At 47.9% G+C, this 14,005-nt stretch overlaps 1 protein-coding gene across 2 annotated transcripts; it reads left to right on the top strand.

The window, feature by feature from the left end:
• Positions 1–6,485: 6,485 nt before the first annotated feature.
• On the top strand, positions 6,486–11,653 carry EOMES (eomesodermin). Of its 2 annotated transcripts, none has more exons than XM_063115251.1 (6): positions 6,486–7,351; positions 8,388–8,542; positions 9,252–9,373; positions 9,824–9,982; positions 10,068–10,129; positions 10,972–11,653. In XM_063115251.1, the coding sequence occupies exons 1-6, from the start codon at positions 6,486–6,488 to the stop codon at positions 11,651–11,653; spliced, it is 2,046 nt and encodes a 681-aa protein (XP_062971321.1). The 2 variants fall into 2 exon arrangements, with proteins under 2 accessions (XP_062971321.1, XP_062971320.1); XM_063115250.1 differs by having other exon boundaries at positions 10,915–11,653.
• The last annotated feature ends 2,352 nt before the right edge of the window (positions 11,654–14,005 follow it).

Below are 14,005 nucleotides of genomic sequence, written 5' to 3'. Positions count from 1 at the left end.
GCACTTGATCCCCCACCCCCACCCCTCTTTCTGGGGAAACAGAAGCTGATGGAACAACTGAGGACTCTCCTCGCAGTTCTGACCGACTCAGCCCTACTTCCTACCACTGGTTCACGTTGCCCTTGACTTGTTCGCTCCTGGCCTCCCGCATCGGACCGCGAATCCCTGGGAGGAGAAAGACTAAGGTTGATTCATTCTCTTTGAGCCCCAGGATCTTAGTAAGAAGGGCGGAAAGTGTGCTCAGTGTAAGTGTAGTGGGTAGTAATAGGAAAGACTTTAGACCTTCCTATGTGCCATGTGCTGTTCTAATTACTTTATATTATGAATGCTGTTGTTACAGGTGGGGAAATTGAGGCACACATTGGCTAAGGAGCTTGCCCAGATTCACGAAGCTGGTAAAAGGTAGAGCCACAAATCCATACAGTTCTGAATACAAGGTTCTGCTTTTTCTCTTAGGAGTCTGAAAAGGGAGAAGTTTAAGGAATGACCTCTTTGGTTTTTCTATTTTGTTGTCTGTCCTTCCTTCGTTATTCCCTCTCACTTTCTCTTCCTTGGTTATATTAGGGGCTTAGTTGTTTCTGCTGAGTAACTCCCCCAACCCGGGCTTCCCCTCTCCCCAATTTCTTTCATAGGGCCTGCATGGGATATTCCAGCTGCCCTTGTCATATTGAAGCCCTGGTCAACAGCATTGGGTTCTACCCACCTGTTGTGTAGACATCTTGCCACACCTGTATTATAGAGGTGCCTTCTGTTGAGACATTTATTTTCACAAGCTCTGCCAACTCTGTTAGTGATGTGCAATTGATTTACATTCCCAATAATACTTTTCCTTGCCGACATGGTGGTTGCGTCCTGTAACAGGTGTACTGCAACTCCAGCACTGTTCTTTTTTCTATTTTCCTGGGGAAGAATGTTAGCACTGACATATAACACCAAGCCGTGCAATAATGTAAGAACTTTGGGGTAGAAAAGATCTTTAAAAAGATAAAAATGTCTTCAAAGTCTAAATAAGATGAAAATGTCAAATCTATTAATTTAGGAAGATCTGTTTTCTTTTTCTTTTACAGGGGGAAAAAAGCCATGTTCAGTTTAATCTTCACGGTTATAAAGCCTAAGACTTGAACTGTCCTTGGCCTATGTAAGCTGTCCTAGCACACATATAGAGTAGCCCCTTTCTTTCTTTTAACCAATGAGCACCTACTAAGTGCCGGGCCTTTCAAGGTGGAAAAGTAAGCAAGACAGATGAAGGAAGCCCTGTGAAATTTTCATGGTTAATGTATCAATAATTAGCCAAACATGTTCATAATATGCTTTTTTGAGAGTGTTTTACTTTATTTGCTTCTTGTGGCTTTTCTTGGTATTTATGTGAATATGGGTACTCCCATAAATATGATGAGAAATGTGATGATGTTCATGATCGTGATCATAATAAAACAGCAGTTAAATCCAGGAATTCATCTACAGTTTTACAAATACTTACATAAAAAAAGGTAATCCAAGATTATGGGCTACTGCCAAAGATTGTTATTCAGTGTTTAAGAAAAGACCATTTATTTTTTGTAATAAGCAGCTTTTAGTGTGTTTACTTATTAACTTCTATTTCAGTACTCCCTGACCTCCTCATATTTTAACAGTGAACAACAGCTGCACTTAACAAATAAATATATAAACTGATAGCTCTAAGATAATAGTTCAAATTGGTCATTTTTGTTTGAAAAATACAATGGGTTTAATACAACCCTTTGCTTCACTCACTTATGGATCTAGGTTTTTGTTTTGTTTTGTTTTTCAACAAGTGACCAATCTATTTCATTGTCACTGTGAAATATAATTCTATCAATTCTTATAAAAGTGAAACTGTGTTCCTGGGAATATCTGCAGTTGTCAGCAGAATCAACACTACATGTTCTTGCTGAGATGTTTTGTCTTACAGGACTTTTTTCTAGAATGAAAGAAGGAGAGAAAGAAAGAGAGAGAAAGAAAAAAAGGAGGGAAGGAGAAAGGAGAGGAAGAAAGAAAAAGAGAGAAAGGAAGGAAGAAAAGAAGAAAGAAAAAAGAATAAGAGGAAGGGGAGAGAGAGAAAAAAAGAGAGAGAGAGAGAAAGAAAGAAACATACATGAACCACCTTACAGTGATGAAAGCTCCCTCCCCCTTTGGAAAGCACAGCAGAGGTGGCAGATCTGGCCATCAGAGAACAAAGGGCCAAAGAGTGAATTTGAGATGGTGAAATAAAATGTAACATCAACAAAGAAAGAGCTATAGATAAATAGTAAAAGGACCAACTTGCCACAAAAAACCTATTGACATTTTCCCAGAGTCCAGGCAGAGCGCTGGTGACCGGTTAATGTTGGAATGTTTTCCTAGGGTTAAAAGGAGAACCGGCAGCAAGTCTGCTCAGAATTTACAAAGTGTTTGAATAACATGAACAGTGTTTTGATAACACGTTTTTAGTGGGGGTGAAAATAATAGAATTTATTGGGACATTTATATGGGCCCCCTTGGTTGGGGGGTGGGGGGGACTCGCCCTATATCATTGCACTCATCTATAACTCACCTCTGTAACTTATTCATATGTGTATATATGTATTTGATGTGTAATAGTTCTGTTACAACCAAATGCTTCTTACTTTTGCTTTTAAAAGATAAATGCATTCATAGTGGTTACATCTGAGGAAAAAAGACAAAGAGGTCACCTGGTCAAGTTGGCAATAACTTTGTGTTATCAGATTGAGATGGTGGCATGAAGTTGGTATTATCGTTCAGGACAATAGAGCATGAGGTCTTTAATATGCTCACACACAGGCTGTAGCATTGGCTTCCTTGTAGCCTTCAAATGTTCCTGCTTGCTCCATCTCAGGCTGCAAGATGCAAAATTTGAGTCAATCCAGCCAGCATTTGGGTCTGGGGTTCCAAGGGGTCTCCACATTTCCTCCTCAGTGTTGATGTTTTTGTTCAATGTATTCCAATACACTGTCAGTTGAGCCACATAAAACCAGGCACCTTTCAATAAATGTCTCATTTGGATTTCATGAAGCTTAGGGTGTAATTGAAATCAAACAGCAAACAGGCTGGAAGGCTCTGTTATTTGCCCACCCAGTCTAAGGAGGGTGCTGCCTGACGTGTTCACTGGAGCCACTGCTACAGCTTTCTTTTCTGTTCCTGTTTCTGGAAAGGAGTGCTTGTATTTTAAAGTGTGGCTGCGATACATGAAAATATTTTTTATGCCTCTTTCCCTGGTTATAAGTAATATTGGGCCAGCAAAAGGAAAGCCCATTCCAAGTAGAAAATTACGGATTTGTTCATCTATAATTCTCCAGGCATTTTAGACTACTATATTCCATATGTAATAATAATGAGGTAATTAATCAACACAGAAGAATCATTAAATGAGATCTTTGTCTCTTTGTTCTGCAGACAGAAAAAAAATCTGTAGTTGAAACAGTGCTTTTCATTATTTTAAAGAGGAATTTTAAATATATACTTATAATATGTAATATATTATGTAAATATTTTCCATGTTCCAAAAATTTGAAGCCCCAGAGTAGTTTTGTAGAACCTAAATTTTCATTCTCTTTGGATTTTTCTTTGCTTCTCCATCTGTAAAATGTGTTGAAGTTTGGGTAAAATAATAAGATTTATTGGGGAGGTGGGGAGATATATACCGCAATTCCCTGCTCCCAAGAATCAATACAAATCCTAATGATACATACTGTGTATATATTTAATAATTATGTGGCACTCGTAATGAACCCACGCGCTTTCAAGAGCTTGCTCTGGGGCTGGAATAAAATTAGCCCTTTCTGATGTGGCGCGGGGGACAGCTGGCCCGCGTTACTTGCGCCAGAGTGGATCGGAACGATGCCTGTTGCCTGCGATGGCACTCTGCCACGCGAAGCGCTTCCCTGGCCGCTTCAAAAGCGTTTTGAAGGGACACCGAGGCCCGCTTCTGGTCGTGTTAAAGTGCAAAACTGCCATGTCCCCCCGGCCACCTTATTTCCAAATAACGTGAGATTCTGTCTCCCCCCATGCTTTTCCCTCAAACATCTTGCAGCTCAGGTCATGGCTAATGTGGAGGATCCCAGGAGCTGTAACCAGAACCCGGTAGCCCAGGGCTTGGTCGCCAGAACCGCTCAAGCTGCACGGCCCTTTCCTTCACTTGCGCTGGCGTCCCCCTCACGGAATCCCCACGTTGAAAATCATGAAATCTTCAAAAGCGCTATACTATCTGAAATATCAGTTCTTCAAGACTTCGCTGGGTCAAAATAAAACTAAGGCGGGGGAGGTAGGAGTGGACAGTGGAGTGACGAGCGCAGAGAGCCGCATCAAACTCATAAACTGATGAGAGGAAATGGAAATACAGGGAGCGCAGGACTGAGCGCGCTGGGTGCCAGCTTTCCGGGGATCTGCTCCCGGGCTGCTCTAGCCCAGGACCTACAAAGCCACCGCCCTGGCCCACTCATCTTAACTTGCTCCCTCCCCCCTGGCTGTGCCTTGACCCTGAAAACCTTCGTGCGCTCCTGGTTTTCATCACCACAAAAAAAAAAAAAAAAAAAAAAAAAAAAAAAACTGTGATAAATGCCCTGGAGAGTGCATTAAGGACCGCCTCGCTCTAACCCAGACGTGCGGATGTTGGCGCTGCTGTGGTCTGAACCTAAGTTGGGTAGCTTCGCGCTCTTCTGCACTGGCGTGTGTGCGCTCAGAAAATCCTGCGGCCACCTCATCTGTTGTGGGCGAAGAGTTTCCCGTGTGATCGCGTTCGGGTGGGGAAGCAGAGTCTCGACATCTCAGCCGGAAAATGCGTTCCCGGAGCGAGTATTGGCGGCGTCCAGAATTGCTTACTAACAGCGAATATTCAGGCTTCTCCTTATCCGCCACGAAACGTGCAGCCCCCCACCCCCACCCCGCCTTCCGTACTAATAAAACAGTAAAATATGACGGCTCTGCTCTTGACTCTGCGGAAACGCAGGGAAGAAACAGGCAGCTGGGGCAAAGGGGCTTAATTCACTATCAAACTGATTATTTCACTAATTATTCTACCTTCTGTGTTATGCCGCAGAGGAGAGGCACAGGGAATCTTAACCGTGCGGCTGCCAGGAAACCTTTGTTTCTTGGTGTCAGGCCCAGCTGAAGATGGGGGTGTGGGAGAAGAATCCAGGATTCAGGAAAACTGAGCAGCATGGATTTTAAATTGTGGGAAGTAAAAGTGATTGACTCCCGAAAGCAGGCGTGTTGGAGTGGGTATGAGGGTAAGTGGTCAGCTCTCTTAGTTTCCCTCTTGTCTGGTCTCCAGCACCCCACCGCCACCCGGGGTTCTGATTTTTTTAAAAAATACTATTTATTGGCGGCTGGCCGGTAGAGGCATGAAATCTTTGACCTTGGTGTTATCAGAACCACGCTCCAACCAACTGAACCAACCGGCCAGCCTGGATTCAAAATTTGAGAGGTTAGTTCCTCCAGGATGGTAGTGTGCTCTAGCCGACTCTGGAATCCCAAAAGCTAACCTCGAGGTTCCTCTCCACAAACCCTTCCCACTGGGTGAAAGTATTAAAACCGAACAAAAAGTGGTCCCTGTGCGTTGGAGGCCAGGGAGTCCTCCGTCGGGAGAAAGGTGTGCCTTGAAATTACAGCTCCTGACAATGAAAGAGATTTCGCTTGGGCCCATCTTCAATTCGCCCTAGTTCCCCACCGACGCCTCCCTGCAAGCAGTCAGCTTGAAGGACCTTTCTCCCTCCGTCCTCTAAAACCTGCTCCCGCCACCGCATTCCCTGCGCAGAGCACTGGGATGATTTCTGTGTCAAGGGTGGGCCCCGCTACTGAGACCGCAAACCCTGTTCCCCCAAACTCTAGGGAAATACAGACACTAGGATTGGTTCTCACAGCAGGACAGAGTCTCAAAGGGGGAGAGGAAAAAAATCAGGGTAAAGGGAAAAAAAGTCACAGGCGACTTGATCCAATTAGTAAATGCCTAATTGAATTAGTGTCACCTCCATCAGCCAATAGAAGGGTCCCCGGGATGTGGGCCGCGAAGCCCCTCCCTAGCTGCACGTATATAAAGCAGTCAGTGACAGCCCGCAAGTTTTTAAGTGGTCAACTTGACCGGTGGTTTGGCAACCGAGAAAGGGGCAGAAAGGTGCGGGCTGGTGGGACAAAGATCTAAGTCCCCTTCTTCCCAGATGTGAATGTGGGAGGAGGGTGGAGGTCCAGAGAGGCAAGAGGGACGGGGAAGGAAAAGGAGGGTGCTTCTCGGTCGGTTTCCACCTCCTGCCTTCAAACTCAGTGCGCTTTCCTTGCGGAAAGGACGCTGGATTCAGGGCATGCAGGTGCGCGCTTAACGGCCTGCGAGTCGGCAGGTGGGTAGCCCCAGCGCGGGAGGAAGGGGAAATTACCTTCCCCTCGGAAGAGGGCGCTGGCTCCCGCATCCTGCCTTTATAATAAGGTCGCCGAAGGAGAGGAAGCAGCCAGCTGCCGTCTGCGCTTTGCAAAGCATGCAGTTAGGGGAGCAGCTCTTGGTGAGCTCGGTGAACCTGCCCGGAGCGCACTTCTACCCGCTGGAGAGTGCGCGAGGGGGCGGCAGTGGGAGCGCAGGACACCTCCCGGGCGCGGCCCCCTCGCCTCAGAGGCTGGACTTAGACAAAGCATCCAAGAAGTTCTCGGGCAGTCTCTCCTGCGAGCCGGGGAGCAGGGAGCCAGCAACCGCCAGCGCGGGGGGCCCCGCGGCCATGCTAAGTGACGCCGACGCCGGGGACGCCTTTGCCAGCGCCACGGCAGTGTCCAAGCCAGGGCCCCCGGACGGCCGCAAGGGCTCCCCCTGCGGGGAGGAGGAGCTGCCCTCCGCCGCTGTCGCCACCGCGGCTGCTGCCACCGCGCGCTACTCCATGGACAGCCTGAGCTCGGAGCGCTACTACCTCCAGTCCCCCGGGCCGCAGGGCTCTGAGCTGGCAGCGCCCTGTTCGCTCTTCCCGTACCAGGCGGCGGCCGGGGCGCCCCATGGATCTGTGTACCCGGCTCCCAACGGGGCGCGCTACCCCTACGGCTCCATGCTGCCCCCCGGCGGCTTCCCCGCGGCTGTGTGCCCACCCGGGCGGGCGCAGTTCGGCCCCGGGGCCGGCGCGGTCAGTGGCGCGGGTGGCGGCGGCGGCGGGGGCGGCGGCCCGGGCACCTATCAGTACAGCCAGGGGGCTCCGCTCTACGGACCGTACCCTGGGGCGGCAGCGGCCGGATCTTGCGGAGGATTGGGGGGCCTGGGGGTTCCCGGTGCCGGCTTCCGCGCCCACGTCTACCTGTGCAATCGGCCTCTGTGGCTCAAATTCCACCGTCACCAAACTGAGATGATCATTACGAAACAGGGCAGGTGAGCGCAGCGTGGAGGGGCCCCGGGCTGCGGGATAAAGGGTGAATGTGTGGTCTTGGGGAAAGCCAGGGTGAGAGAGATTTGCCCACTCGCCCCTCTCTCTCTGCTTGGAATGTCTTAACTAGCACAATAAATGGAGACGCCGCGTCTTCAGTGTAGTGACCCTCCCGTCCGCTCACCGCGGCTTGTGCAGGGTGCTGAACTTACGGCTGCACCCTCCCCTCCTCTCCAATCTTCCTCACCTAGACTGACAAGGAGGAGGCGGAAATGGGAATTCGGCATTGTCCACAAAGCTAGAGTCACTAGATCTGCCCTCTCGGAGGTATGCTGGTGCATGCCTGCAGGCAGGCAAGGAGCGGCGGACGGGGAAAGGCAAGAGCTGGCCACCTGAGCGCAGGGGATGGGCTCCCGCAGTTTCAGGCGCCAGGGTCTCCACGGGGCGCCTCCGGGAGATGGGCGTGAGGGCTAGAGCGCCGGCCTCGGACGGTTTGTCCGGGTAGGTGGTTAGGCAGGCCCTGCAGCCAGAGTTGGCTCGGGTTCGGAGTGAGAGAAAGTTCCGACACACATCCAACTGCAGACAGTGGTCACTTCTGGGGAAAGTGAGGGATGGGTACTGGAAGAGGGGCACTCAAAGAGGATTTTTAGCCTAAAGTTTATATATGAATAGGTAGATAGTTAAACAACTTAATGTTGCTCTCTGGTACTTGTGCATTTTTAAAAAATTAATAATTTTTAATATCCTGGGAGAAAAATTTGAATCTGAAAGCGCCGAGAACTTGAGTGGGGAAAGGGCTCAGGAGCACATGAATCTGGGAAACATTGACTTTGGGGCCAAATATTTCGGAAAAGATGTTCCAAGAGTTTTCAACTCAAATATTTTACAGAGTTTCGCGCTTTGTCTACCAGTATTCTGTTCATTGCAGGCTTCTAAATGCCTAGACACCCAATCCCAGGTGTCTGGGGGAATGAGCGGTGTTGGGGCCCGTTCTCTGGCATCCCGATTTAAATCCTTATCTTGGTTGTCTTCTTTGCACAGGCGCATGTTTCCTTTCTTGAGCTTCAACATAAACGGACTCAATCCCACTGCCCACTACAACGTGTTCGTGGAGGTGGTGCTGGCGGACCCCAACCACTGGCGCTTCCAAGGGGGCAAGTGGGTGACCTGCGGCAAAGCCGACAATAACATGCAGGGTGAGGAAAGCAGAGGCCTGGCCCGGGAGGAGCGGGCGGGAAAGGAGTCCGGGGAATCGGAACCCTTGACTCAGACAACTCACATTTAAATCTAGCACCCTTCCCCACCCCACCCCCAAAACTGGGGCCTGGAAGTGTTAGTATGAGTGTCCTTGTGTTGACTGTTAGGGGAGAAGAGAAGTGCTGTGTCAGACTTCTTGCCTGTGGATATACAAATGTATAGAACTTTTAACTATGACTCTACCCCTCCACAACCCCCGCGTTTGAGAAACTTAAAGTCATAAACTCTCTGGGTGGGAAGGGCTCCTGGCATTCTAATGTTCACTGAGAAAGCCCTCACCAAGGTCGAGTTTACCCACAAAAGCCCAACCACCTTCTGTCAAATGTTGCCCTTCTAGTTTTAGAAGGCCCCACATTGACCTTTAAGAGTTACCTCCTGTTAGCTCCGTTTTTAAATTTTGAGATACTGTTAAGATGAGTGCCTAGTCCAAGGAAAACTGGAAGCACAGAAACCCTGGGAGGTGGGGGTAATCAATGGAGTCCCCCTGGTCTCCAATGACCTCCTTAAGCAGCTGTCTCGGTGAGTGAGACTTGAGCCGTAAGTCTAGCTCTTGTCTCTTGCCTGCAGTTAACAGACATCCCTTCCCTCCCCCCATTTGTAAACAGCCCTATATGCTTGGGTTTTGTGTTTTGTTTCATTTTCTCTTAGGCAACAAAATGTATGTTCACCCAGAGTCTCCTAATACTGGTTCCCACTGGATGAGACAGGAAATTTCCTTTGGGAAATTAAAACTCACCAATAACAAAGGCGCAAATAACAACAACACCCAGGTAGAGTGACAGGAGGAGGGGGTGTCTTCTGGCTGTATGTCTCTTTTCTAACGAGAGTCCGTACTCTTACCGTATTTATATTTGCAGTTGTGACCTGTTTGCTTGCCTATTTCTAACCTTTTTTTTTTTTTTTCTTTTGACTTTTCTCATTTTCACTTTCTTACTGGATTTCAATAACAGTGAGTTGACTGTCAGGAACAGAAATACTGAAATCTTTGGGGGACTTAAACCAAGAGGAAAGGATATTTATCAAATGCACGTACCCAGCTATGTTTTAAGTTTCAAAAGTGGCCAGGATAAGATCTTTAAAATGGCAATAAAAAAAGAAAGCTTTTGGTGGGGAGCATTCAGAAGTCCCATTCCAAAATATGTAATTTGTCAAAATCTACTTTTGATGAACCTCTAAGAGACTTGTTAGATTTGGCAATTTTTTTCCTGTACCATTTTCAGATGATAGTCTTACAGTCTTTACACAAATACCAACCACGACTGCACATTGTTGAAGTCACAGAGGATGGCGTGGAAGACTTGAATGAGCCCTCAAAGACCCAGACCTTTACCTTCTCAGAAACGCAATTCATTGCAGTGACTGCCTACCAAAACACTGATGTGAGTGTCTCAAACATCCCAAGAATCTCTAAAGCTAAGTCCACCGTGATGAAGTACTCAACAACTATTTTTGTCCTCTATCTAGATTACTCAACTAAAGATTGATCATAACCCCTTTGCAAAAGGCTTCAGGGACAACTATGATTCGTAAGTGCAGCTTTTATTCACATTTGCACGATTGTTTTCGAACAGGACATACATCATCAGACGCTTTGCTAAGAACATGTTCTAGAAAGAGCTTTCATGTTTGGGATTTTTACCTGTTTTTATTTTTGCATATTTTTTGCCTTTACTAATCTTGCTTTAGAATTTTCACAAAAGAGTTTTGTTAATTTCTAAAGAAATGTTAAGGGCTTAAAAATGAGGAGCTTATTTTTTAACATTTGAGTGGAGATTTGAAATTTTAAGAATCTGCATTTATTTACCTTCTTTTTCATTTGATCCAACGTTTTTGTCCTCACAAGAGCAGATATTACTGTCCTCCTCCCTCCCCCCCTTTTTTTAAACATAAGAAAAACCTGAAACTAAGAGGATGTAATTTTCACAATATCAAACAGCAAGGCCCTGCTGTTTTAAAATCTGGGTTTTCTAACACCATAGCCAGCATTGTTTCCCCATCACATTGACAAGGGAGGGTTGCTCCGTGTTTTTCATGTTCAAGAACTTGTAAAGATGGATTTTCTATAGTTTAAATACTTTTAAAAGCCTGGGAGGAAACTTTTTCTTATATGCTGGGAAGTTTTTCCCAATGAACCAAGAGTCCAGCTAAAATGGGCCAGTACCTCTCCAACCTCTGTTCCTTCAGTCCAAGAGACGAGTGCTCTCCATACAGAAAACTGGCAGCACAAGCCATTTTCATTTCTGGGAGGTGGTTTGCTTGGGGACAACATTAGTTTTTGTTTTTTTTTTAAGTATTTCTCTTTATATTGTAGCATGTACACCGCTTCAGAAAATGACAGGTTAACTCCATCTCCCACGGATTCTCCTAGATCCCATCAGATTGTCCCTGGAGGTCGGTACGGCGTTCAGTCCTTCTTCCCGGAGCCCTTTGTCAACACTTTACCTCAAGCCCGATATTATAATGGCGAGAGAACCGTGCCACAGACCAACGGCCTCCTTTCACCCCAACAGAGCGAAGAGGTGGCCAACCCTCCCCAGCGGTGGCTTGTCACGCCTGTCCAGCAACCTGGGACCAACAAACTAGACATCGGTTCCTATGAATCTGAATACACTTCCAGCACCTTGCTCCCATATGGTATTAAATCCTTACCCCTCCAGACGTCCCATGCCCTGGGATATTACCCTGATCCAACCTTCCCTGCAATGGCAGGGTGGGGAGGTCGAGGTTCTTATCAGAGGAAGATGGCAGCTGGACTACCATGGACCTCCAGAACAAGCCCCCCTGTGTTCTCTGAAGATCATCTCTCAAAGGAGAAAGTCAAAGAGGAAATTGGCTCTTCTTGGATAGAGACACCCCCTTCCATCAAGTCTCTAGATTCCAATGATTCGGGGGTATACACCAGTGCTTGCAAGCGAAGGCGGCTGTCTCCTAGCACCTCCAGTAATGAAAATTCTCCCTCCATAAAGTGTGAGGACATTAATGCTGAAGAGTACAGTAAAGACACCTCCAAGGGCATGGGGGGGTATTATGCTTTTTACACAACTCCCTAAAGAGTTATTTTAACCTCATAAAAATTAGCTAACTTTTTGCAGATGGACTTGGTGTTTTTTGTTGTCTTCTTTGCCTAGGTTGCCAAAAAGATGTTTGCCTTCCACCTTGACGCATCCTGTTCTGTGCAATTCTCTAAAAGAAGGTGCCAAAGCTTTTTGATTGCTGCAGGTAACTGAAACAAACCTAGCATTTTTTTTCTTTTTAAAATAAAATTAATGGAGGACTTTAATATGTTTTAAAATTTGAAAGTTATTCAAGGTTCTGGATTTATTTATTGGAGACACTAAACATTTAGAGAAACAGGCTGTGAAGATTGATTACCCAGCGCTGTCAAATGAGGTGAAACAATTGTTTTTCATTTCTTTTTGTAAGCAAGTAGAAGCCCAGAGTGTTAAGGTGTTTTGGTGTTTTGCTTCTAGAAGAGAAGGGCTGGGCCTTAAGCTTCAACTTTTTGCTCTTACCTTCTGCCAGGTGCAAAAGATTTTAGGCCTGGGAGTCAAGAAAAACTTTTGTGAAAGTGCTGGTTTTACCTGACTTTGATTACTCACAGGCTTTCGGAACAAGCCATGTTTGCCCTAGTCCAGGATTGCCTCACTTGAAACTTGCTAGGCCTCTGTTTGTGTGCTGGAGTGGCCAGTAAGACTCAGGAGAGGACAAGGGAGGGAGTTGCCAAAAAAAAGGGGAGGGGCGGGGAGGAGAATTTAAAAGTGTACAGTTGTGTGTGTTTAGATATACTGTAGAATAATGTGGAATATATTGTACAAATAGTCTACATAGGTGTCAGAGATAATGTAAAATTGGTGCTTTGGCTTTGTGAAGAATTTACAAATCACCTAACAGCTGCAGGGGTGAGGGGATAGTTTCATCATCCCCAGATATTTGGGAATATTCTGTTTACTTCTTAGATAGTTAAGAATGTACTCAGCTACTCTGTACTAACTTGAAACGTGTTTAGGGAAAACTATTTCATCCTCTTCCTTCAGCCATCCCCACTCCCCAACTTGATAATGTGAAGTAACTAAAAACCTGATGCCACAGCTCCTATAGACTTTCTAGAGATCTTGGATTTTTATGTACAGTCTTAGTCATTTTTAATAAATGTGGTTCAATAAGGGAAGGGCATAGCTCTGTCTTCTGTACTGTGGGTTTTAATCAAGACCTCATTCTGCTTCCTTCTCCATCCTTTTTCAGCGTGAACACTGTCTCACACCCGCCTCCCCCTCCCCCCCCACCCCCCGTGGAAGGCTCTAGAATCTCTAACTGGATACTGTAGTCGGGGGTGGGGGTGGGGATGCTTTTGTTTATCTTCTTTTTTCCTTGAGATTGAATGGGGCTATTTCCTCACCCCACTGCGAAATCTGGACAATGGGTGTTGGCTGGGGGAAGGGGAGGGAGTGTTGCCGCCGAGATGCAAGATTGCCCACATCAGGCTTAATCCAAGCCTCGGAAACCTCCGCCCCCGGCCCCTGGAGCTCTGCCTCGGCCCTTGGCCACTTCGTTCTCTGGGATTTTTCCTAGGCTTACTTGGGGCCACCCATCCCTGGGCCCACGTAGGTTCCCCGGGAACCCCCGCCGCCCTTTGAGCGCCCACGAGTTCCGGGTCGGTGGCGCGCGGCACGGCGAGGAGGCCGCCCACAGCTGCGGTTTCTTCTGAACGGTGACACTCGGGCGCACCCGCCCGCCGCGGGCTGCTCGCCTGGGGCCTCCTTAGCCCGCAGCCAAACTTGGCCGGGGACGCTGGGGCTGGGGCTGCAGCGCGGGCTGGGGGCGGGCGCGGCCCCTACAAAGGATTCCAGTCGTCCTGCGCACCGCCGCTGTACAAGCCGCGGCTGGGGAGCGGTTCACCTTGCCTTGAGCTTCATTTAATTTTTGGTTTCCATGCCCCGGGAGGACGGACACCCCATCCCCTGACTGAACCCTGGGCCCGCTGAAGAGTTAACCAAGGAGTGGGGCCGAGGGCCCTTTCTTCCCCCCCACCCCCCGCCAGACGTCCCGCCAGGCTTATCTGCAGACGGCTTCGGGCCCGGCTTGCAAACCTTTCCAGCCCCCTCCTGACCCTCCCGGGGTAAAGGTCTGGCTGGGAGGGTCATTCTGCTAACTGCGTGGCACGGAAATGCAGCTGCTAAGAGGATTAGCTGCTGGGAGGCGAGCAATCAGCCGGGACCTCCTCCTCCTGTGCGCCCAATTAAGGCCACCAGTAGTTTGTACCTTGACTGTACCGTCTCCCATCCCCTCCATCCTTCTGGGGTCTGAGTTCTTCCCGCGTCGCCAGTGACCTTGGGGCTCGAGCTCCAGCTCCGCGTTCCCGATCGTGCCTGCTCAAAACGCTTTGATAAAGCCGTCCCTAATTT

This window comes from Cynocephalus volans, chromosome 11, assembly GCF_027409185.1.
Source record: "Cynocephalus volans isolate mCynVol1 chromosome 11, mCynVol1.pri, whole genome shotgun sequence".
NCBI lineage: Eukaryota > Metazoa > Chordata > Mammalia > Dermoptera > Cynocephalidae > Cynocephalus > Cynocephalus volans.
The sequence above is the reverse complement of the archived record's forward strand: the minus strand, read 5'-3'. Positions and strand labels throughout refer to the sequence as shown.

Coding starts and splice junctions, on each gene's coding strand:
- EOMES (XM_063115250.1), top strand. CDS start 6,486: ATGCAGTTAGGGGAGCAGCTCTTGGTGAGCTCGGTGAACCTGCCCGGA. Junction 8,543..9,251: donor AGCCGACAATAACATGCAGG/GTGAGGAAAGCA, acceptor ATTTTCTCTTAG/GCAACAAAATGTATGTTCAC. Junction 9,983..10,067: donor CTGCCTACCAAAACACTGAT/GTGAGTGTCTCA, acceptor TCCTCTATCTAG/ATTACTCAACTAAAGATTGA.